General features: G+C 44.7%; 1 protein-coding gene across 2 annotated transcripts; it reads right to left on the reverse strand.

Annotated features, from left to right (window-relative positions):
* Positions 1–197: 197 nt before the first annotated feature.
* LOC144142506 (collagen alpha-1(XIV) chain-like) lies at positions 198–21,223 on the reverse strand. 2 transcript variants are annotated; one of them, XM_077674063.1, is made up of 7 exons: positions 21,063–21,223; positions 17,800–17,875; positions 13,328–13,603; positions 9,772–10,050; positions 6,868–7,146; positions 4,532–4,816; positions 198–585 (listed from the first exon to the last, which is right to left on the reverse strand). In XM_077674063.1, the coding sequence occupies exons 1-7, from the start codon at positions 21,162–21,164 to the stop codon at positions 329–331; spliced, it is 1,554 nt and encodes a 517-aa protein (XP_077530189.1). In that variant the 5' UTR covers positions 21,165–21,223; the 3' UTR covers positions 198–328. The 2 variants fall into 2 exon arrangements, with proteins under 2 accessions (XP_077530189.1, XP_077530190.1); XM_077674064.1 differs by lacking the exon at positions 13,328–13,603.
* Between the last annotated feature and the right edge of the window lie 2,522 nt (positions 21,224–23,745).

Here is a 23,745-nt window from a genome sequence, read left to right on the forward strand (position 1 = left end):
ATGTTGCACAGCACGAACAAACCGATTTTCAGGCTTTCCTCACAACAGAAACCATGCAATAAAACCAGTCCGCATCACAAACTAGGAGTCCATGATATTTGTAATTTGATAAGAACATTCTTTAAATGAGCAACGCCTGCGGCGTACACATATAGCAAAGGTTCATATTGCACATAATGAACGCATGAAAGCACAGCTACTGGGTACGATTTTTATTTCATTTCTTCACAACTAAATTACAATAAGATCAGACATCATTATATTTTAGAAATGTCTCTGATAGAAAACGATATTACAGTTGTGAAGTACACCATATTTGTTCACAACGTCAGGCGGGCCTGCCCGTTGGTGGGACTCTCTTGAGTTGATACGTAGTGATGATATTATTGATATCACGCAAGCAGTCGGCCAGATACTTCTCAGGAAGGTTCCTCAGCCTCGCCTCCATGACCTTGCACTGGGCGTAGGTTCTGTCACTTTGGGCACTCAGGTCGTCCATGCGGTTTTGTCTCCTGAGCAGAGCTTTTACGTTATCGGACACTTCTTTCAAGGTCTGTCTCATTTGCTCCCCGTACCTGCAAATCGCTGAAACATCATTACGAGGAATTTCACACCGTTGAAGAAGAGGATGAGACGTGCAGGTATTCATCACTTTTTACGATACAAATATTTTAGTTTATTTTTGTCGCAACCTGCCAAGTGGCTGCATTCAGGATTTTACAATAATGACTACACAAAAATGTCCCGATTCGCCATTGCCATATTTTGCAGTACAACTGCTTCGGTGCTACTGTCGCGAAGCCGAGGCCTCTTGATGTTGTTTGTTCGCTTTTGCGTTCTGTGCCCACCGCCAGGGCTCTTGCTTCCAAGTGTTGTGTGTGAAAGCGGTTCGGACCACTTCTTTTTCTGAGAAACGGCTCCGGCGTGTTTACCCGTCGGCCGACCAGAGACACGGCTGTTGGGAGGGTTAGGTTACCGCACCGCAGTGGCGTCTCCGACCCCCCGTTGCGTCTACGCGGGCCGCTCTGTTCTCCGAACCCCCGGTCTCGTTCAAACGACCACCTGTCTTTTTCTCTTTCGAGTTTGTATACCTTTACTTTATTCTCAACGTAATTGTTTTGCCAGAAACGGGCGTCTTCGAGTTTGAACTTTGTGTCTTACGTGATTGGTTCCTTTTTCCTTTCAAAAATGTGGCTGATTGGAGCTAAGGAGTGTCTCGCCGATTGGCTGCAGAAAGCCTTATTCCATTAGGTCCGCACGCTCCAGGATGCACTTTTTCCCCCAATAAGTCTCTCACCGGACCGCTTGAAGTGAATATAACGCGGCTCCGCTGGCTATTGGGGGTGCCGGGGCGGCAGCTGCACCAGGGGAGCCACTTGCTGCCGGTAGTCGGAGCCAGACGACGGGAGCCCTTCGCCGGCCAACTATGTTTCGTTAAGTACTCTTGATTGCCTGTTTTCTCCTATTTTTATGTATCAGTTGTAACGTTTTGCCTCTATGTTTTAAATCTAAGTATCAGTAATTAAATCAGTTGACCTTTGAACCTCTGAAATCTTCGATTGCTTCATCGCCGGACTCATCCTTCAACAGTAGCGGTGCTGGAACAAATTACGCCGTTACAATAGTTAGTTCCACTGGCTTCAGCAGACGATATTTTGGAGCTGTGTGAAGAGCAGGCTATCGACATTACAGATGCGAATGTCCTAAATCATGTCATTCCTCATCGGCGTGTTGAACTGTAAATGGAGGCTCCACATTTTTTCGTGAGCTAAGGTCACTTTCAATTGGTAGCAGAGAAACTTATTTTGAAGCTAACTGAAATTAATGTCAAGTCTTTTCTTTACGTCACCAAAGAGCTTTCTCTCAAAATAACGCCTAATCGATTGCTGTGTCGCAAAGCTCGGTTAAGAATAAATTAGCTGGTAGTTTATTCTTTCAGTTCAGGACACACAAGAATCAAATTCATTGCTCCATGATATAAAAAGATGTCATGCTGTCGATTTTATACTTTTTCTTTTTTTCTCTTTGCTGCCCAGAGTGCGAAGACCGGGCCACGAGAGTAACTCAGGCAGATTGTCTGCATCCTTCAATAAAGAGGACCTTCAGCTGTACTTGAATGTCCATTGAGAGATAGTTTAAACACCTAGATTTTTTTCACAATAGGTTTCCATTCTGCTGCTTCTGTTTATGGAAAGCAAGACGTAACGGGTACCTCAACAAGGTGGCCGAGAAGCCTCCAAGACATAGAGCGAGAAACAGGGAGACATATAAGCTTGTCTGAGTAATTAAATAAAAATTTACGAGGCAAATATTGGCCTCGTGCACTCCAGGAGAGCTGTGGTTGAGGTTCCGTCGGATAGACCTTCCTCGGGATTTCAGATAGATAAGTTTACACTGCTCGTAATACTGCTGCTGCTGCTGCTGCTACTCCTGCTGCTTAAAACCAGTAATTTCTACTTATTACCTTATTTTGGTGTGTATGGTTGAACGTCAAACATTGTGATCAACGCAGCGCGGCTCACTAATTTCATACTATTATAGCTCGCTGAGATATGCACCCGAGTGCAGCGCTGCTGTTGTGGAGTTGCTAAGAAGTGTTCTAATAAATGCTAGGTGTACGCCTCCTTGAAAAGCTCCGTAATTTAGCGCCGCCACGACTTACGGCATGAGGTATGAAACCCCGGTTATATTTCCCCAGGTTTTACGACGGACCATCCAAGTTCCGGGGAAGTTACCGTTTAAGCATTGGGTCTAAAACCTTGGTTATTGGGCACGATTTTCTGCCTCCCCCACTTTATCCCATGATCCACGCCAAGCTCGCGACATTCAAGTGGATAAAATGAAAGCACCGCGGACCTCTACCACGAACCTTGCGCCCACTTAATCGGTTATCTCCGGCATAGCTCTGTTCTGCGTCTCACCTTTAACTTCTCTCCCCCTCAGCATCCACCTGCTCCTTTGTCCAATCCATTTTTCCCTCTCCTCACTGCAATGCACTCTTCCCTTGTTCTGCAGCGGTAGCCAAGGCAGTGTGCAGGTGTTCATCCCCCCCCCCAGCATTGAATCTTCAACGAGTGCACGCTGGCAGGCTTGGGCTCCCCCATCTTTTTGTCGCGATCGTGTGCGCCATGATTCTAGCTGGTTGGCGGGAATCGCGGAAGTGTGTATGGTACAAGGTTTGATTTTTACCGCGTGATTGGCACCTGCAGTGTATTAATCTTTTCGCATTTACTTTTTTTGTGATTTGGATTCTGAGCCCTACAAAGCAGTAGTTTTTAGTTTACATTGAAGTTCCTTGCAAATTCTTCACGTGAGACTCTATGCATACGCGTGTGCTCAGATTTTACGACGGCCGCATTTCCGGACGCTTTCTCACGGTCCAGAGAAAATCGTAAAATCTGTGTTCTACTGTTTGTAAAATTAGTTTATTGCATGTATTGAAGAACCGTTTGCATTTAGTCTTGGGCCCTTTCTACCAGTTAATGCTTTCGGCCTCGACCGAGGCATGTGTGTTTGCTAGGCAGGTTAATCTCTCGCCGTAAGTAATCTTGATCTCGTCCTTCAATTTAAATTTAAACGTGATTTTCTTTTATGACCTGCACCTCAAAGTTATAAAAAAATATCTATATATCTGCACCTAAAACGCAAATAGCAATGGTAGTAAAAACAAATATCTGGCTTCATGTATTATGCGTTCTCGTACCCTTTTAGAGAACCTGTTAACTACGTCCTTCTCCCACGAAACTCTATTATACTGTGGCCACTATACGGAAACCCAGTTACATCTAGCTGTGTTACATAAAGATATCCAAAAACATTTTGGAGCCAAATAACGTGTGGGACGATGTACAGCTTCAAACTAAAGGAAACAAAATTGCAGGAGATACCGAGCGGAAGTTGTCAGATAGGGCACTAGCTTTTTTCGAAGGGCTCATCTCCGTACATATCTTTGTGCATCTAAGTGTGCTTATCCGGAGGACCCCAGGCACTAGGGACGGGGGCATTTTAATCTAGGACATCTTATTTCATAAAGGACGCCTGATTATGGAAAGACCCCAGGACCTTTTACTAAACCATTACAACGCACCATTCCACGTGTTAAGGGAGGACAGATTTCTGGGAGGAGCAGTCGAGAATGGTGACGCTAGAAAAAAACAGCTTGTTCAATAGAGTACCGAGTTCAAAGGAATCGTGTTGAGCAGGAAACGATCGTGGCACAATACCAAAGCACCTACGAAAATTGTTTCTATCGAAAAGGTGTTTCAGATTACATGAAGGCCGCTCCCACTGGAGCCAAAACAAGTTTTAACAAATCGCTTGGCCTGGTTTTTACGAGTTTTTGTGCTTCCCAAGCTGCACTTTCGGGACCAAAGATTCACTGGTACTTGTCGTGAAAGAATTTCTCGATACGAACATCAATGTATGCATCCGATGAAAACCGTTGATTGGGTCATCGGTGAAAAAAGTTTGAACTCTGTGGGCTAGAGATTTCTCTAGTAAGCTTTGGTATGTTCTAGAGAAACTTCCTCACCTTCCGCGGGCGTGACAAGTTCCCGGACGATCTCCACGCCGTGGCAGCGGTCAGTTCCGGCGGGAACCACGGCAGTAGCTTCTATACGATACTTCGAGTTGGGCGTAAGACCGCTGATGGTGTATGACAGCTGTGAGCCGTGTGCCACATAACTTGCGCAGGTTATATTTGGAGTTTCTTGTCTGCAGACTCGCAAGCGGATGTCGAAATCACCAGTGGTCTTCCAGGTTACCTTCACGTCGGTCAGAGAGACAGCCCTTACTTCGAGGTCATCCAGGCTTGGTACTGAAATGTATATAAGCAGACACGTGTTTCCATAATCTGTTGCGTTATCCTCCGATAATGAGAGAGCCTAATTTTAAAGCCTAGTCGTAAGTTTGAACACTATTGAATGAAAGCATGTGCAAGAAAACCTGGTCTAAAATTCGCACACTTTTTTTGCTCCTTTTCGGAGTAAGTGAGGTTCCGCGATGTCCTTTTCGTAGTACGCGCGCTCCCTTTCGCAGTACACGCAGTGCACGAGGTTAGAAGTAAAGTCTAGAATTATAGAAGTAAATTCAAGGAGTAAATTCTTTCTAGACAAAGAATAGTGTCTACAAAGATTTTTGGTAGAATAAAATGAAATTTTTCGTAAATTTTAACGACGTGAAAACAAGGCCTCGCCTTTCTAGAAACTCTTAAGACGTGATTATCCTTAAGGAATAAAGTTTTTTCAGCCATCTTTATCATTTTTTTTCTTATGTACTATCCCCTGGAAAGCTCTGGAATCCTTGTCCGCTTGGGTTTCTTGTGTGCGCGCGCCAGTCTTCCCGTTACAAAAACAGCGCGAACACTTATTTTATCCCGGGTTTCTTGTACATATATCATAAGCACTGGGATGCATTGCTTAAAAATTGTTGTATATAATATTGTCTTGCTACTATCCAGTTATTGCTACACGATTCTTTTTAAGGGAGCTTTGCAATTGTGATATCATTTTCTTGCTCGCCATTTCACAAACGCTAAAGACATTTTAATTCTCGCGCCCCTTACCACGCCCGGAGAACTGTGCAATTTAGTATGTCCTCCCACGCTCTCTCTTATAAGCACCACTATGTGGAGTTCGCTGCAACAATCCATCCCCTTTACACGGCCTGATATGCGTCCATTCGTTCCATTCATACTTGCATTACTATTAAAACCTTTGCCCCAATTATAAAAATACAAACTAATCTCTTGCCTTGGGCACAAAAAAATGTGTTTTTTGAAACAGCACTAACTGAATTTCAAATCATGTTTCTACTGTTTCTTATGACTACAGAAAACGTCATCTGTGGCATGAAGTGTACGGCCTTTCAGTTGATTTTTTGTGTATATTTATTTTGTCACGTTCGTGTCCTTAACACGAGTAGCATTAATATTAATATTATTAGAAGTAAGTGCCAGCGGTTGTATTCTTTACAGCACCATTTACCGCCATGTGTTAGCTCTCCAGCATCTATAAGAGACGTGGGAGGACGAATAGATAGCGCACTGCATAGGTATGGATAGGTATAGGGATACTGCGTTTGGTTGTGTTTTCTTGGGTTCTTATGTTTTTTCGTTGCCTAAAACTTTACGTTTCTGTGGTATTTCTTCTTAACGGCCTTCTTCTGCCGTTAGAGCACCTCGATGAAAGAAAAACAATTCCACCGCTGGTGCATTTCAGGGCTGACGCCACGCACTACTTACACTCACACCACTCATAGTAGACATACTACCTGAAAGGACCCTACATGTTCACTGCAATGCCGATATGGACGTGTAAAACTTACGTAAAGAAAAAAATTCACGTATCTCCTCGAAGTGAATCGTGACGAGGGGGCGAAGCAGGGGGGATCGCACTTACCGTAAATCACCCGGGAGAGTGCTTAGCGCTGCTAAAACGATTTCGAATCCAATCCAGCCAATACAATTGAATTTTATCAAGTCCAATCCAATCCAATGCTCCTCGTGCATGCGCAGCATGGCTCTCCGGGAGCACTCGCTCTCTACCTCTCTTCCTATCTCTCTTCTTGTCTCTCTCTAACCTTTTGTGAACCATTCATTTTGTTCTTGTTCACATTTGGGAACCTTTGCTCACAGATGTTGCGGATTACACGGTGCTGTGCGTCTCTCTCTCTCTCTCTCTTTCTCTCTCTAACCTTCTGGGAACTTTTTATTTTGTTCTTGTTAACCTTTTGTGAACCTTTTGTTCACAGATGTTTCGATTTATACGGTGCTGTGCCGTGAGCACGGACGCCGGACGCCGGAAAAGCCTCGGCCTTAAGGTGCTTTGCCCCTAAAACTAGATATGAATTCTAGAAGCGGCTACTTGCCTGTGGGAAGCGAAGTGGCAGTTGCGTTGGCCACAGGGGTCGTGTGTTTGGCTCCAGCTCTCCACAGGTACGCCGTCATGGAAAGTTCGTACACACCAGGCTCCGGTTCGACGCGGAAGGTGTGAGAGCTACTGTCCTTGTCGATTACTGTCGTAATGCATCTCCGGCCTTCAGCGCAGAAAGCGAGTTCGAAGCCCGTTATTTCGGGAAATAGATATATCCACGATGCGACCATGAAGCCGTCACAGGTAGCCTTTAGTTCCACGTCAGGGAAGGGAGCTGGAATAAGATGAAGAAAACAATTCATACACGCAGAGTATTCTCTGACAAATTTCTTGTTAAATAAATACATGCCCACCCGATCACAAGCTCACGGTGTTTTTTTTGCATTGCTCGGCAATAATATGCGTTCAAGTAACAAGTCCTTTGCGTTCATCAGTACTAGGAGAGGCAAGTCGGCTACGCTTATCGCCTAGTGAGTCATGGGTGTTTTCAGCTGCGACAATTGCCTCCAGGAAGGAATGTACTTCATGTCCCGCTCACAGAACACTTTTTCATCAGCGATTTGGCGCTTTCATTAACTATTCATTTTAACAAGTAAAACATGTTCACACGGTTCAGATGCACTTCTAATCAATGTGAAAACCCAAATTCAGTGGTGTGGGAGGCAACACTTCGTTTTGAAGTACGTTCGTAAATTTCCCAGAAAGCGGAAGCACTCTGGCAGTCACTGACAGTGTGTTATCTTTTTATTCCGGGGAATTACAAACACAGCAAGGATCTTACGGCACAGCTATTCCTTGCTCCTGAAGTTTCACATGGATAGGTAACTATCGGGGAGTAGTTGGAAACCAGAATTTGGCACCACAATTCACCAACAGCTTCCAACGCCTGCGCACGTCATACCGGAAAGGTCAAAAGTTTAATCACGTAGGGCACCGCGGGAACAGTGAGACTACTAAGGACGTTGTTTTACAACTTTCTTGTACCCACAGCTGGCGAGGAAACATGAGATTAGAAACTTTATGCAGTGCGCTACTACACTTAAGAAACGTAAGGAGTCATGTGAAGTCGTGAGGCCTTTGGCCACGGTTACCTCAAGCTTATTGTGTATGAGGGAAGTGTTCATATCAATTTAGAGGAAACCATTTTGTCATCTCGTAGCAAGAAAAATTGGGATACTAAGTGATGTAGAAATAGAGGAGAAAAGCAACACCTGCCGCTTTCAGAGAACGAAAAACGTTATCTCGTCGCATATGCCGTGAAAGAGCCGTATGATCGTACCAGTTTTCAAGACTAAATGCTTCATTAGCTACTCAAACCCAGAAATGTTGGTCTGTCTGTATGTCTGTTTGTCTGTTTGTCTGTCTGCGATTCGATTCAGCCACCCGGCCAAAGGGAACTTAATCTGCGCAATAGCCTTATATACTTACAGCCAAATCTAAACGTGTAAGTCCGGTGTTAACGCTCATACTTGTCAACATTGTTGAACAAGAAGACGACATTACGCAAATATGTGGCGGAAAATTAATTCATAAAGGATATCTGCAGTGTCCCTTTATTAAAAACTCTATGAATGGTTGTTTGTTTTGCGGTGTCAAATGAAACACTGCATCAATTATAGAAAATCGTCGCCTGCTGTTGCCAGCGCTCCTATAGGTCATTGCGGTATTTAAGAAATCAAACGGCAACGGCAACGAAACGTTCCACTAAATATGTTCCACGTTCGGCTTGGAACCCACGTGAAGAAGCGCAACGTGGTTCTATAAACGTTGTAGTAAGGCGACTCAATTCACGCGCGTCTCCGCCGTACGGCAGCGCTGGCACTGAGGAACCCGGCCTGGAGCAGTGAAATGCGGTAAATATAAATTGACAGGAGCAAACCTTTAGTGTCTTTACCTTGGGAGGAGCGCCACGGAAGAGGAATGGCATGAGTTCTGAGCGGGAAAGTAACGGGAGGCATTTACTTGGAAAATGTCGACAAAGACTATCGTCTTTGCTAGACATTTGCAACTAAAGGAGCTGATACGCGGCCAGTTTTTTGTAGCTTTAAAATGTTTACGCGGACTCGAATTATACGTTGTTTCAACAAAGTGTTTGGCATCGCAAAACTATCGGCATCCAGTGTTCTGCTCGAGACAGCGATGATGATTAAGTGAGCCGTTGTGCATTAACAAACTCGGCGCAGCGAGATTAGGTTCCACGGTGAGTACAAGCCCGACACCACTGTGCGCACTGACTGCCACCTACTGGCTCACTTGAAGCACTCCGTCTACATTTCTTGACCAATTGATAAAACAGCCCTGCCGTTCGGCGTCGGTAGCTTCGAGATTGAACCACCGGTATTACGCATGACCTGGCAGTGCAGAAGCATTTTCAAGAACCGTATCTTTATTTTATCGTAAAACATTGCGTGGCTCAGTTCTAATCATTTTTATCGTACATAAGAGTGGTTTCTTATCTTCTAGGCTGGTTTATGGGTGGGCGCAGCACATGACCACGGTTATTTACTTTTTGCGTCGTGCCAGAAGTACCTAGTTTGTACCTATCTCGGATCTCGGAAAAGAATATCGCCTCGGCACAGCAATTGCATAGATCTGGGTTTGTTGAGTCATTAGCGTTAAAATTCAATTGGGGACTTCCTTCGACACCAGATAATTCAGCCACTATTATTACCAATATCTCAGCTAGACCTCTAAATGTGGAATTCCCAAAGGTTGCACTAGTTCTGTTTGTACCCCTCCTTTTTGTCTGTCTCACGTGAAGCTGACGCTGAAACCAACTCTATGGCAGATTTAGTTGTTGCCCTTTGAGGATGTATGCCATATGTCTTAATATAATTTCGCTAGCTAAGAATAGGAACACTTGAAGGGATGTCGACTTTCCTGGGTATTTCCAACTTACGAAGTGCTGTGGTTCTCGCGGTTACGTTAGAGCGGGGCCCAAAAGCCAGCTCGTTGCCTTCCTTGGCCACGCTTCTCACGATGACGTTATACTCCGTATCGGGTGCCAACCCCTTAAGGACGTGTGTGTTGTTCTGCACGCCGGCATGAACGCAGACGCCGCCATCCGCAGGGCATACATCAATTTCCACGTGGGATGGACCGTCTCGAGAAGTATTCCATCTCACCTCCAACCAGGTAGGCCAGGTCGGTATGGCCTGAAGCTGGTCAACGGCTGGTACTGGAATGAAAAGGAGCAGACATGTTATTCTAGGCAGGAAAAATAAAAGTCAGCTTAAATGTATTTGCCCTGAAACTGGTCATCACAAGAAGGTACTCTGAAGCATTGAACTTCGGTTGAGCTGCCCGAAATGCATGAAATCGGTGGAATGAAAGAGTGGGTAAAATTTAGCCTTCGATAAACACTACTTCCGCTCCGGAGTGATTCAGACGTTGACGCATGACGAAATTTTCATGTACCTCTTCTCATAAATTATAAGTTTAAGGTATTTTTTTATCTCGTGGAATTTTTCGTAGTCTGATGTGAAAACTGCTAAATATTGTTCAATGCCCTTTTGATGGGCATTTATATTCAATGGTATCTATTGTATTCTAAACTGAATTACAATTTATTAACGCACTTTAATGCGCGGTTAACTAGGCGGTAATAGAACAATCTCTAAAAAAGATGACTCCGCTCGCAATATCGGTGCAAGGCTATCGGTATTGGAGTTGCGCTATTGCTAGAGGAGGTACAGTCTTCAACCTTGGGACCTCCTTCTATATATAATCCCCGTGTACAGTTTTCATTTATAATAAACTGGTTGATTGATTGATTGATTGATTGATTGATTGATTGATTGATTGATTGATTGATTGATTGATTGATTGATTGATTGATTGAAGGCCGGAGAAACAGCAGAGCTGGCGGCCCTTCTTTCTTCGTTGGAGACCCGGATGTTACATTATGATCATCACCAACAGGCCACTAGGTTATCTTCAGGAGGAAGGCCTTTCGCATCAGCCTCCAACCGACCCTGTCCCGCGCCGCTCGAATCCCTTCTTTCCCTCTGAATGTTGGTTGGTTGGTTGGATCCGGAACAAGAAAGACGCGTACCCACTCTAGGGGATTGGACAAGTCTTATTGTGATTTCACTGTTGAAGAAGCTTAGTAATTAGTTTCAAACGAAGGGAAAATAGGGTTTCGTCCCTCCATAGAGTAAGTGGCCTTCCTCTTTTTCTAGGCCCGTCCCTGTGTGTCCACTCTGGCATCCTGGTAGTCCTCTGATCGTCAATTTCCCTAATTACGTGGCCACCAAAGTCTGTTTCTGTTTCTTTTTTATTCTGTTATATCTTCCACTCTAGTTCCTTCTCCGATCCAGGAAGCTGGTTTCCTGCCTCTAATTGTTACTCTGGTCATAGTTCGTTCTTTGGCTTGTTGAGCCGACATAAGTTTGCTTTCTAGTTGTTAAGTAAGGCTCCTTGCCGCTTGCCGAACTTGCCGCTGAAAGTTCTCCATGACTGGAAGGCCCGGATCGTTTCGTCCACAGGCTTTCAAATATCTTCCAAACTGGACCGCTTTAGCATGCCCTCGCGGCGAAGGTCAACGCCAACTCCCGCGCTACGAACCAAAGGAAAATGATGCACGCTTGGGACGCGATGTTCGCTCCTCCATGGGGATTCCTCAAGGAGGTCTTGGAGTCTTTTAACTTTCTTACCGCGCGGTTTTTCTTGGAATAACTGCTCAGCATGTCAAGGAAAACTATGATGAGCACTCTTATTGAAAGTATATTCCCGGTGCCTATTTATCGCCAGCCTTACTTAGGCCACCAGAAAAGCAATGTTTTAAAACGCGTCATGAGTACTTGTATTCCGCCAAATGCAAAAACGTTTTTCTTCAAGCTTCATTCTTCCACACTCCCAGTTAACACATGGCTGCGCGAAAAGGGAATGTCTATTCCTTGGTGGGACAATTATCGCCTATGTAATCAACCAGAGACAACTGATCATTGTTTTTTGTTGTACCGGGACGCTGTGTTCTTCTGGGACGTTTTGCAGTCGATACTAAAAAAGGACATTGACACCATTTCCTACCCCATTCGCTTCCTGCCATTTGAAGATGTTAATCGGGTGCCATATGACGTTTTCGTTCTCCTAGGATTGTTTAGCTTGTGGAAGTGCCGCATGACTGATCGGCATGCGGAACCCCCTAGGTCGACCAAGACATTTTTCAGAAACATGCGGCGTTGGTGCGGAGCGTTTATGCTGCCCAGAGTGATGCACCGGAATGTCTGCCTCTTTTGGATGCGTGTGTTTGCTTGCCCGAGTTTTGAAATGGTGCCTATCTTTGTTCGACTGAAGTCCTTGCCCTTTGCTATCTGTTAGGGTTTATATTGTGTGTTAAGTGACTTGTGTGAGTTTTTTGGTGGTTTTATAAAATTTTCAAGCATTAAAGAAAAAAATAGCTCAATCACATAGACGCCGGTTTCCTAACGAGAGGGACCCAGGTTCGATTCCAACCACGAAAACGTTTTTTTTTTTTTCTGTACAGTCATCAACAGTGTTAACAACAACAAAACACGAGGTGCCTGCTTACGCACAAAGTGGCAGCTCCCGATAGCTACAGCCGCATCTTTGGCGCCTGGTTATCGGCACTCACGATGCTGCCCTACTGCACTGGGGTGCTTCAGCGCATGCGCACAGCCTGGCTGAGCAGCCCGAGCGCTATCGTAAGCTGCTGCTATGTGCATACGCTGGCACCTCGTTCTTTGTTGTTGTTAACACTTTTGGCGACTGTACATGCTATTGCTCCCTGCCACTGCTAACGCCGTACGCCACGGGCCTTTCGGGTGGCTCAGTGGTCAGGTTTCCGGTTTTACGGCGTGGAAGTCCCCGGTTCGATTCCCGGGAACTTCGTAACTACTATCTGTTCTTGGGGCTTCGAGGTGTTTTGGTGCGCTGGACGGATTTGTGTAGACGTAAACAGCTCTCAAGTTACAATTTTTAACCACAGACAAAACTAGAGAGTGGGGTAATGATTTCTTAGGAACATAGAATTAGCCGTTCTGCTATCTCGAAAGAAGTACGCAGGATCTGGCCAGATATTAACAACTTTACGGCAAACATTTTAGCACAAGAAATTTTCGTTACACCTAAATCTGCATGCTACTTTGATCACTTTAGGCCCGGCTTCTACTAATTCTAATGTTACTAATTTTGAATTTCGTTGTAATTACTACCTAATATAGAAGGAGGTCCCAATGTTTCAGAACTACGAACAAACGTTTTTCCTGGCTGTTAAAAAAATAGTACAGCCCCCACCAAAAAAAGATGCAGGCGTTTTGTGCGAGCTCTCAAGTCCAGGCTTCTTGGCATATTTTCTTCTACGTGCGACGTGGCAAGTCCCGATGAACAGTTGAACGCTTACTTACAAGCCCGGCTGCTACCTTGCAGCGTGCCCCCAAATTACCGTATAGCATAGGTATGAGTTGTAACGAAGCGCACATTGTGCTGCTTACTATATGTGGTTGTGAATGACGTTCGTTCGCTCCTCCCGTAGGTCCTGTTGGTGTCTTCTTGCAAAAAAGCTCGCACTTCCACTTCGTACGTTGTGCCAGAGTCAAGATACTTGAAGTCGTAGCTTGTCTTCTGCCCGCTCTCAATGCGACAATCCGGCTGCTCACTTGTGCACAACGTGATCTCGTGTCCCGTGACAGGACCCGTGGCATTTTCCCATTTTACGTTAGCCCTGTTGGCACCGAGAGCTGTTGCCGTGAGTCCGGAAATCTGTAACGCTGCGGTGAAAAAAGCAAAGTTCATGGACCTTCACGATAAAGAACTGGTGCGAAGCACTTACGAGAAAAATAGGGCAGCTTCTAGGAAACGTTTTAAGGGTGGGCGACCGGTTGAAACGCTTATCTAGGATTACACCTGTGACTGCGCACCTGCGTCTTTACAACGTCTGGTTCGACGCCTTTTTGATGTTTATGTGAGTTGAGAACAATATGAGGAGTATCTCAACGGCAGTCGGGTATTGTCGCATAAGGGGGCTGTTGTAGGGTTAGAAACGATGAGCCGCCTGCGTCCCTAAGTGGTTATAGGGCGCTGTGATGTGTACATTGTGTTCAGCTGTTTGATTATAGATCTTGCCACCATTTTTTGAAATTGAGTGGGAAATTTAAATCGCCTGTGCGTAGGTTTTTGTGGCATTTTAAACTTACGAATGCATAAATTACTCTGTGTTCTTCAATAATGACACACTCATAGCAGGGATACAACTTAAGTGGGTAAAACTCGTAATTGTAAAATGTAAGTGGGAAACCAGATGATGTTGAGCCCGGTCTTCGCCTTTTTTGAATAAAACCATGCTTCTCTCCCAGCCAATTCTGCTCACCGGCCATTACCTGTTTCCATGTATGTATGAATTCCTGTATCACTTTAACGATTGTGTAACCATAAAAGTGAGAAAATCGCGAAGCCCAGCAACTTTTTTAGAAAGTTGGAGTCACCGGTGGTGCGATGTCTTATTCTGGCCCCCCGTCGCCTGCATTATTATATCATTTGTCAGCACTCTCGCTACTTTGCATAAAATATCTGAAATCACTACTGAACGTCGTTATCTCAAATGGTGGAACTTTTCCTTCCCTTTTTCTTTGTCTTATTGCAAGGTGATCGTGAGATAAAAGATTCGCGGTTTTTTCGCCACTGTGTTATGCAAAACGTTTTATTTTACCTTGTCCAGATCACCCGCCGACGTTAATATAAGCGCAGCGCTGAAGAGACGTTCAGCGGCCTTTCGCAAGTAAGCTCGGCGACTGGAATTACTTAATTATGTCTCCCTAACGTAACGCACGTGACCTAACTTAGCCTAACGTAACAAATAGAAAGCTAACGATTGAAACATCACGAACACCCTAAGCTAAAACAAATCTAATTAAATATTATTGTTCAAAAACTGTCAAAAGCCGGACTCGAGCCACCACCCTTCGCACCAGGAAGTTCAGGCGGAACCTCAAACCCACTCAATGGCAGACGTTCTCCTACCTGCTTGGCTAGCGTTAAAATGGCGTATGACACTCCAGCCGTACTTTTAGCGATAAGCTGGAGCGCCGCCGTAAGGTGCTATAAACACTGTTTTTTTTTGTTATTGAACTGACAGAAATGCTACCAAAAAATTAAAGCCGTTTCACTTAATGTGAAAGCTGTCGGTAGTAGAGAGGAGGAATTCGTCATAATGGGCTATACCGCCGTTATCCGCTCACTGCTATCACCCCATGCAATTCACATTTTCCGCCTTCGCTGTGCTCCCCCCCCCCCCCCGCCCCTTCCCCCCCTGCCTGACATTGCGGCAGCCGGAGTTCTGCTCTTCTTGTGCTTGCTTTGATTTCGTATGCTGGAGCTGTTGTGCGTCATTTCGAACGCGTCATTTTTTCTTGCGCGGCTGGAGCCTTACTGCGGCATTTGGAACGCGCCATTTTCTTCTTGCGCTGCCGCTTACTATCGCTTACTATCGTAAAAACCAACCAATCGAGCGTTCCTAAATAAATGAACGCGGTCGCTTCCGGTTATGTACGTATATTTTGCCTTGAATGTACCTATCGTTTTCTTTGCTCTAAACAACGGGGAAATGTAGGACAAGCGCCCGCGGTTCACGAGTTTCGAACGTTTATGACTATATAAACCGCTTGGGTTTCGAAGCCTGTGGGGTACGCCACGGCGAAGCGCTACACGGTGCGACGTGTTGCTCTACTTGAGTCCAGCGGACAACCTTAATAAAAATGTGCCCCAGTTTTTAGCATACGACTCACTAACTGTAGGCGAGAAGCAAAATAGCCTATAAACGGAAAGCTGGTAACGCACATATTTGATTTGTAGAGACCGGATTTTGGGCAAATGCCTATTTCGTTCAATGCGCTCCTATCGCCACATTTTGATATATCATCGAGTATTAGAGGTTAAGGATGACTTTTATGGGGTTTTTATAGTGCCTGTGGGAATCTTTAGCCACTGAGGACGAGAGAGGCCTTCATACAAGTGAGAGAGCGACCTAGCGGTCGGAAGGTTTAATGGCGACCTAAAAGAAGACGTAGGGGCCGCGGAAGATGTAGAATCTATCATCATCAGCGTTGCACCGACGACATCACCATCATCGACGCCTGTCGTCATTGCACGATCGGGCGCACGCCGATGGATGATAGATAGATTCTACATGATAGATTCTACAGTGCCCATAGATGCCTACTATGACGACTGTACCTAGATCTCAATAAATGCCTATAAATGCTTGTTTTCAAACTCGGCGCCGAATGAGCACTATTGAGCCTGTCGTCTAGCTTTCGAATGCAGTTTGAGATGGTTGCTCATGTTACCGGGCAAGATTGGGTGTTCTATACACTATGGGATTCGTCCGAGTCTTCTCGCAGCCGAGAAATGGGACACTCATTTACAGTGACGAGAGGCGCAATTTCGAATTCAAAAAACTAGAAATGATGTAGTTTGGTACGGGTTGCACAATTTTCACAGTGATTATTAGACTACGTTCTACGTGCTCTACAAACAGATTTCTTCAATTGTCTGCATTAGCGTCCTCGTTTTTAGAGTCATACTGAAATACAACTTAATTTTCAACGCAACGATTGAGCATCGAACAAAGCCAACGACGGAACACATAACAGCACCGCTGCATGTCCTACGCCTTGAAATTCACACCGTCGAAGGGAGGATATATGTATATATACGCTAAACTATATGCACACACTTTTCCGTTAAAGCTCATTGCGGCTGCTAAACACCTTTCGCAAAAGGCGATCGAATGTGCGGACGCTAGTGTATTTGGCAGTGTTGGGAAATCTCGCCTGTGCAATTCTGAAAACACCATTTGCCAGATTTGTTCAAGTCCTCAATTAAGATCGTGTTCATTTCTTAATAAATCGTCGTCTGTTTTGCCTTCATTATTGGTGTCGGCTTTTGTTGTGTTCTAATTGAATTGCGCCTGGAGACATGTCGAGCTTATTTAATCAGTATTTTCACCTTTGAAGTATTCTTTTTCGCGCCTGTTTCACTCCAAGCGACGCTCGAGCCAGTGACAGCGGCCATTGAACATGAATGTTAGCAGTGACCTTATTCAAATGGGCCAATAAATCGCCATTAGTCCAGCAGTTCCATGGGACAATTGAACGCTGATATTCAACTGTTCGTGTTTTCGTGTCTTCATAAACTATGCTATTTCCGCTTTTCTTATCGTAGATACAGTTCGCGAAGGTCTTAGTTTGAAATTATTTGAATTTCCGTAAATATTTATGGCTCGTACATTTACGACTTTGGAGGCCTAAAACGTTATTTTGCCTGACTGTGTTTGGCGCCTACAGCACGCCTTTCTACTGCCAAAAATCCGCCCTCTAATGACCACTTCACCCTTTCTGCTGGGAGTGTTTTGTTGCAGATGGAATGATTTCATTGTTTTGTACATTTCAACTAGTACTAAAACATGTGACATCTGGTAATCTAAACAATATGCCAAACGCAGCGTTCCGCAGGATACCGAACCCAAGAATTAAGTGCCGCTTGTGCTCAGCCACCGGGTGTAAAAATCCTATAACATCTATTGAAGCAAAACCGTCGTACTCTCGTGAAAAACAGTTTACTACACGCCCTTTTTTTCAGATTCTTTACTGCGCCCATAAACGTTTTCGAATTCGAGGTCGACAAAGGCTGATATTTGCTGAGACGAAACCGAATTTAACGGTCCACAGCATTCATCTTAACAGATCCGCCATGGGACGGCCAACCTAGGGGATATTTTTTTCAAATATCGCTATGGAATAATGATCCCAGCACTTGTACTCATCCATTAGGGGGCAGACAGAGGTCCTCTATTGAATTAAATAAATGCAAATATTTCAAAAGACAAGCCCTTGACGTTTTATCCAACACGGAAGCTAAAACAAAGCCTCTTCACATAACACAGGCGTTCAAGTTATTAATATCTTACAGGTGTCAGAACTTTCGTTGACGTCTCTCTTGACAATTCCGAAGTGTTTACCATCTTCCCGAGAAACTTGGAATTCCTGAAATAAAGAATATTGATAAGAAACGCCAACCTATTACTGCATACAGCACTCGGTAAATACCACGACGGTCATTTTACACGCTGGAGTTGCCCAAGAAATAATGTGTAAAATTACGTCGAGGAATTCATGGTGCCCGACTCGGTCGGGTAGGGTTTTCAAAACAATAAAAGCGTCGAGTTAGACTATTAGGGCGGCACGTTTAACGCTTTGACGGCAAACACGCCAACTGTGATCATGAAGCTGTGCTCGGTGCAAAGGTCGGAAATGTTTTTATTTTATTTTTACTCAGTGCTATTTTCATTGCATAAGGCACACATTACTCAAAAGCGGAACCCCGAAGATTGGAACTGGTAAACCACCACCACCACCACCACCACCACCACCACCACCACCACCACCATAATCATCATCATCATCATCATCAGCCTATCTATGCCCACTGCAGGGCAAAGGCATCTCCGATTGCCCCGGTCCTGTGCCAACTGTGAGGAATTTATCCTCGCAAACTTCTTTATCTCATCTGCCCATCTAACTTTCTGCCGCCCCCTGCCTCGCTTTCCTTCTCCAGGAATACCTGCTCTTCTCCAGACTATACTCGGTTACAACTTCAGAACGGCAACAGAAGTTACCGCTGTGCCTCATCACCGCAGCCAGATGTTACTCCGCGCGCCGGAAGTAGTGCACTGCTGAGAATATTTTGGAAATGGCACGAGCCGTTTTTGTAATGTTCTGTACTTAATATGCTTATAAAGTACTGCAGCGACGGCAGACAAACTACGCGAAACTACGCGAGATAAGGCAGACGATATCACGCATTCATAGCATCTCCGTTCAAAACGCGCGCGCCCGTTGACATCCGGGTTTGTCGCTTCGGCGGAGTGATACCGTATATGAGCTATTGCCGTTCTTAACTTGTTGCCAAGTATATATGCATCCAAGCTTGTTGGCCGCAAAGTAAAATTACTCTTAAATATTGGAAGGGGTCTTTTGTAAACTTCTCCGCCAATACTGCTTTTTAAAACAAGCATTAGACGCATCGGTGCTATACAGTAATGTCCCTTTAATATCGACGTCCTAATATGGACACCCCGAGATATGGATGGTTTCTGCCCACCGGTCTGTCGCCATCAAATTCACATAGGAAGCCTAGTCCGGACTATGGACGCCTGCTTTCGGGAAAAAACAAGTAAATACAGGCATCCTTGTCTCGTTAATACGTACAAGGGTCCACAACGCAAAGAATACATAAAGACGTGACTGCTAAACCCCAGAGGCACACTGGTAGCCGGAATTCACTACTGCCCAAGGCAAACAAAGCCCACCTCGAATTCCTTGAATCCATTCGACTGGCATCATTACTTGAATCTAGTCTGCTGCTCCCTTCGAGGCCTCTCTCCAATCCACCTAGAGGCACACAATGCCCTCGCCATTTTCGTACTGGAAAATACTAAGAAGCAGAAATGTCGAAGAAGCACTCAACGGTGACGTGTATACAGGCGAACGTCGGCGATTGACTGTGGTGGCGTTATCCGCCAAGCATTTATCTCGGAGCATTGCTCCTCTCAGAACCACGGACTTACATAGAGAACATACGTCATCAGACGAGAATCCTTCAAGGTAGGGATGTAAGTGCCACCATTTCTCTAAAAAACAGGATTGCACGGCGCTGGTAAGGAAAACGTGCACTCCATCTGAGGCACATAATAAGATTTGTTGTGATCGATGACACTCACATTACGAATGATTTTCTTGGAAACCAAGGCGCCTATATTATTGTGACGTGACTATAGAAAGCCTATGTAAGTAGAACAAGACCATATAATCTCGGCTGTTAACTAAATTTACTACCTGGCTAAGTGCAAATAGTCGTATGAAATTTCCACGCCCCTGCATTCTAGCATTCCTTTAGTGCTCGGGCAAAAGTTGTTCCGATGCGAGAGGGTTTCTGCGGTGGCTGGTTTAAGTCCTTAGCGTTGAGCGTCTCAAGAAACCACGCAGTTTAGCTAGCTCTAAGGGTAATTAAAGATATCACTTTAGCATATCATCTAACAAAAGTTGAATTGGGAGTTGTTCCTCCGAAGAGGTAGCTAGAATCATTGTATACGCCTCGTAGGAAAGCTAGATGCAGGAAATCTATAGCTGCGTATGAAATAAGGGATTGCTTTGTTCAATGCGAGATGGCGTGCTCAGCCCCAAGTCGCGGTAAGTGTTTTCTGGAGAAGCAGTGACCAAAAATAGCCTAGTGAATCACACTTCGGCACGCGCTAAACAGCGTAGTTCGCAACCAACCACTACGGCTCGAGTCACTGCATAGTGGCAGCATAGTACCGGATAATACCTGCGAAAGGGTGCCTTGAGGCACTGGTTGGTCTCTGTAACATTTATTTGTTATCGAAGATGTCTTAGCCATGTCTTATAAGATGTCGCCAATTTACTGGAGATCTGCGCAACTAATACGCTGCACTGCTTAGTCAATGCGCCAGGTTGCACCATTTAAGGTGGAAATTTTGCTTACGCAAAGGTAAAAATCCTATAGTAAAGAGTTTTAGGTGGTCTAAGCTAATCGGCAGATTTCGAATACTTTGTGGTCTGAACCAGCTTCGGTGCCGTAAGCTGGAATATAAGTTAAAAATTCCATTAGTTAGACTGTCCCTTAAGTTAGACAATTCAATGAAGGGCCCTATTTTTATATTTAGCATGCTTGAAAGTAATGCATAATACATATACTCGTTCATCGAGGTTTTCTATTCAGGAGATAATTTAGAGACACCAATTCGAGCAAGGCCACTGAAAATAATTTTATGTCTGAGTATTGTGGCAGACACAGACGTGACGTTGTTTTCAACAGAATGTAATTTTGAATGAGTAGCCTAGCATGTCTCCATTCTTTCATCAATAGTACATCGAGTCCTTTTCATCCCACCGTACTGTAGGCTTCGATTTTTTTCTTCAAAATTAAAATAAATAACCCAGAGCATTTCATTTAAGTTTTTACTCTGATGTTTTTTGCAGCTTGCCTAACTTGGGGGACCCGCCCCTCTTAAGTGCAGACCTTAAAGGAAGAAAGATGTGCTAGCGACTTAAACGAACATTAAGGGATAAAGCAGCTGTCAAGTTTTTTTATTCTGGGATTTAACCAAGGGATTGAACGTATATATTATTGTTCACAAAATAAAACGCTTACCAAATGGGCTGCGCAGACTCCGAAGCTGACAAAGAGTAGTGGTATCAGTCTCACTGAATGCATTCCGCCTTTTCCCTCGTCTCTGGCAGCATGAAACAACATATCAGTAGAGTCCGTCGTGGCTCGTCCTGAACCAGCTTTATATCAGGCCATCTGTCAGCTACGAAGACGTCTGGCCCGAGCCTAGATTGCTTAGCCAAGGCTGTGTCATCGTCGCGAAGATATCAATCTGTCTCTTATTTCATGGGCCGACGAGTGGAAGCTATGTGCTCTTCCTGAGGCAAGAGCGTTTAGGATTTCTCTTACCCAATTTTCACTGCAGCTTACACTCTGCTCAGGCTTTGAAAAGAAATATGTGAGGTTTTCGCGAAACGTAGTTTGCTTTTCCTGGAAATGGGCATTCAGTGCTGGGCAATCGTTCTAAAGTGTCACTGGCAGCTGGTGTGTGGGGCGTAGAATAAAGCCACCTCACTAAAATGGACAGAATAACTGAGAACTCGAAAACAGAAAATTGCTTCCCACTTCACACGATCGGCGAGACGTACATCTAAGTACTGCTCCATTACCAGTCACACGTGTACAAATATGCACAATGTGAGAAGACACTACTGCCATTCGTCCGGTTCCGTCGTCCAGCCCATAGTGCTGCCGGGAGAGGAAACGTGGGAAATGAATGCGCGGCCGTCAACCAGTGCGCAATTCTTAAATTTCTCTGGGTGAACAGCAGCAGACAATTCACTAAGACTTAGACACAATGTACAATAAAATAAAGATCATAGGGCAGAGGTACTCTCCACATGTACATCTGAACTTATTTTTGGCATTAATCAAACAGGCCCTGAGGCAAACGAATGCTGCACCAGCAGTAACGTTCAAGAGACAATATGCCTCGTCCTCTTCTTCCTTGTATTTCATTACTTGGATTCCTCTTCTAAGGGTATCATCATCATCACCAGCCTATCTACGCCCACTGCAGGGCAAAGGCCTCTCCCAATATTCTCCAATTACCTCGGTCCTGTGCCAACTGTGACCAATTTATCCCCGCAAACTTCTTGATCTCATCTGCCCATCTAACTTTCTGCCGCCCACTGCAACGCTTGCCTTCTCTAGGGATCCACTCTATTACCCTTAATGACCAGCGGTTATCTTGCCTTCGCATTACATGCCCTCCCCACGTCCATTTCTTCTTCTTAATTTCTACTAATATGGCTTTAACACCAGTTTGCTCCCTGACCCACTCCGCTCTCTTCTTGTCCCTTAATGTTACACCTATCATTTTCCGCTCCATTGCCCGCTGAGTCGTTCCCAATTTAAGTTGAACCCTGTTAGTGAGCCTCCAAGTTTATGCCTCGTAGGTGAGTACCGGTAAGATGCAGCTGTCATACACTTTCTTCTTCAGCGACAATGGTAGGCTAGTATTCATTATCTGAGAATGTCTGCCGTATGCACCCCACCCCATTCTGATCCTTCTAATTATCTCTGCCTCATGGTTGGGATCTGGGGTCACAACCTGGCCTAAGTAGATATATTCGCTTACCACTTCCACTGCCTCGCCGCCTATCTCAAACTGCTGTGCTGTCCCGAGGTTATTGATCATTACTTTAGTTTTCTGCATATTAATTTTTCAGGCCCACGGTTCTACTCTGTTCGCCCAGTGCGGAAAGCATGCTTTGCAATTCGTCCCCCGAGTTACTTAGCAAGGCAACGTCATCAGCAAATCTGAGGTTACTGAGGTATTCTCCATTAACCCTTACTCCCACCTGCTCCCAATCCAACGTCCTGAATACTTCTTGTAAGCATGCTGTGAATAACATTGGAGAGATTGTGTCTCTTTGTCTGACACCCTTCCTTATAGGTATTTTACTGCTCTCCCTATGGAGGATGATGGTAGCTGTAGACCCATTGTAGATATCCTCTAGTATTCTTACATAATGCTCATCTACCCCATGGTTCCGTAATGCCTGAATGACTGCTAGGGTTTCGACCGAGTCAAATGCTTTCTCATAATCTATGAAGGCTATATATAGGTGTTCAGTATACTGAGCGCACTTCTCTATTACCTGATTGATCGTGTGAATATGGTCCATTGTTGAATAACCTTTACGGAACCCTGCTTGTTCTTTAGGTTGACTGAAATCTAAGGTTGCAGAGATTCGGTTAGCGATTACCTTGGTAAATACCTTGTAGACGACTGACAGTAAGCTGATCGGCCTGTAATTGTTCAAGTCCTTCATGTCGCCTTTCTTATGGATTAGGATGATGTTCGCGTTCTTCCACAATTCCGGTACCATTGCGGTCATTAGGCATTGCGTATACAGTTTTGCCAGTTTTTCAAGTACAATTTCTCCGCCATCCTTCAAGAGGTCTGCTGCTAAGGGTATAGCAAAGCCCTAATAATGATGTTAAAAACGCGTCAGCCTAAAAAGACATGTACGTTGAGCACAGTAGAGTGCAGAGGTGCTAGAATAAATGTAAATGCAAAGTTTTTCGGTTTCGTGTGCACTGCCGTATTCAATGCCCTCTCCCAAGTCAACACTTACTAACTGTCAGCTTTCTACCCTATATTGCATTATAAACCACATTACTGTATAACCGTAACGCTTCCCCCCGCAGTACAAAAATTCGCAGACAACTACTTTGTAGCTTCGACTGGTATCTTCGACGGAATTGGACGATGTATCTG

The sequence above is a fragment of the Haemaphysalis longicornis genome, unplaced genomic scaffold (assembly GCF_048455015.1).
Source record: "Haemaphysalis longicornis isolate Haplotype H1 unplaced genomic scaffold, Haemaphysalis longicornis Haplotype H1 scaffold_6, whole genome shotgun sequence".
Lineage (NCBI taxonomy): Eukaryota > Metazoa > Arthropoda > Arachnida > Ixodida > Ixodidae > Haemaphysalis > Haemaphysalis longicornis.

Excerpts from the sequence above, each read along its gene's own strand:
- LOC144142506 (XM_077674063.1), bottom strand. The coding sequence starts at position 21,164 with ATGTTGTTTCATGCTGCCAGAGACGAGGGAAAAGGCGGAATGCATTCA. Across the intron at positions 13,604-17,799 it reads CAACGAAAGTTCTGACACCT|CGTTACAGATTTCCGGACTC; the intron begins GTAAGATATTAA and ends TTTTCACCGCAG. Across the intron at positions 10,051-13,327 it reads GTCATTCACAACCACATATA|TACCAGCCGTTGACCAGCTT; the intron begins GTAAGCAGCACA and ends TTTTCATTCCAG.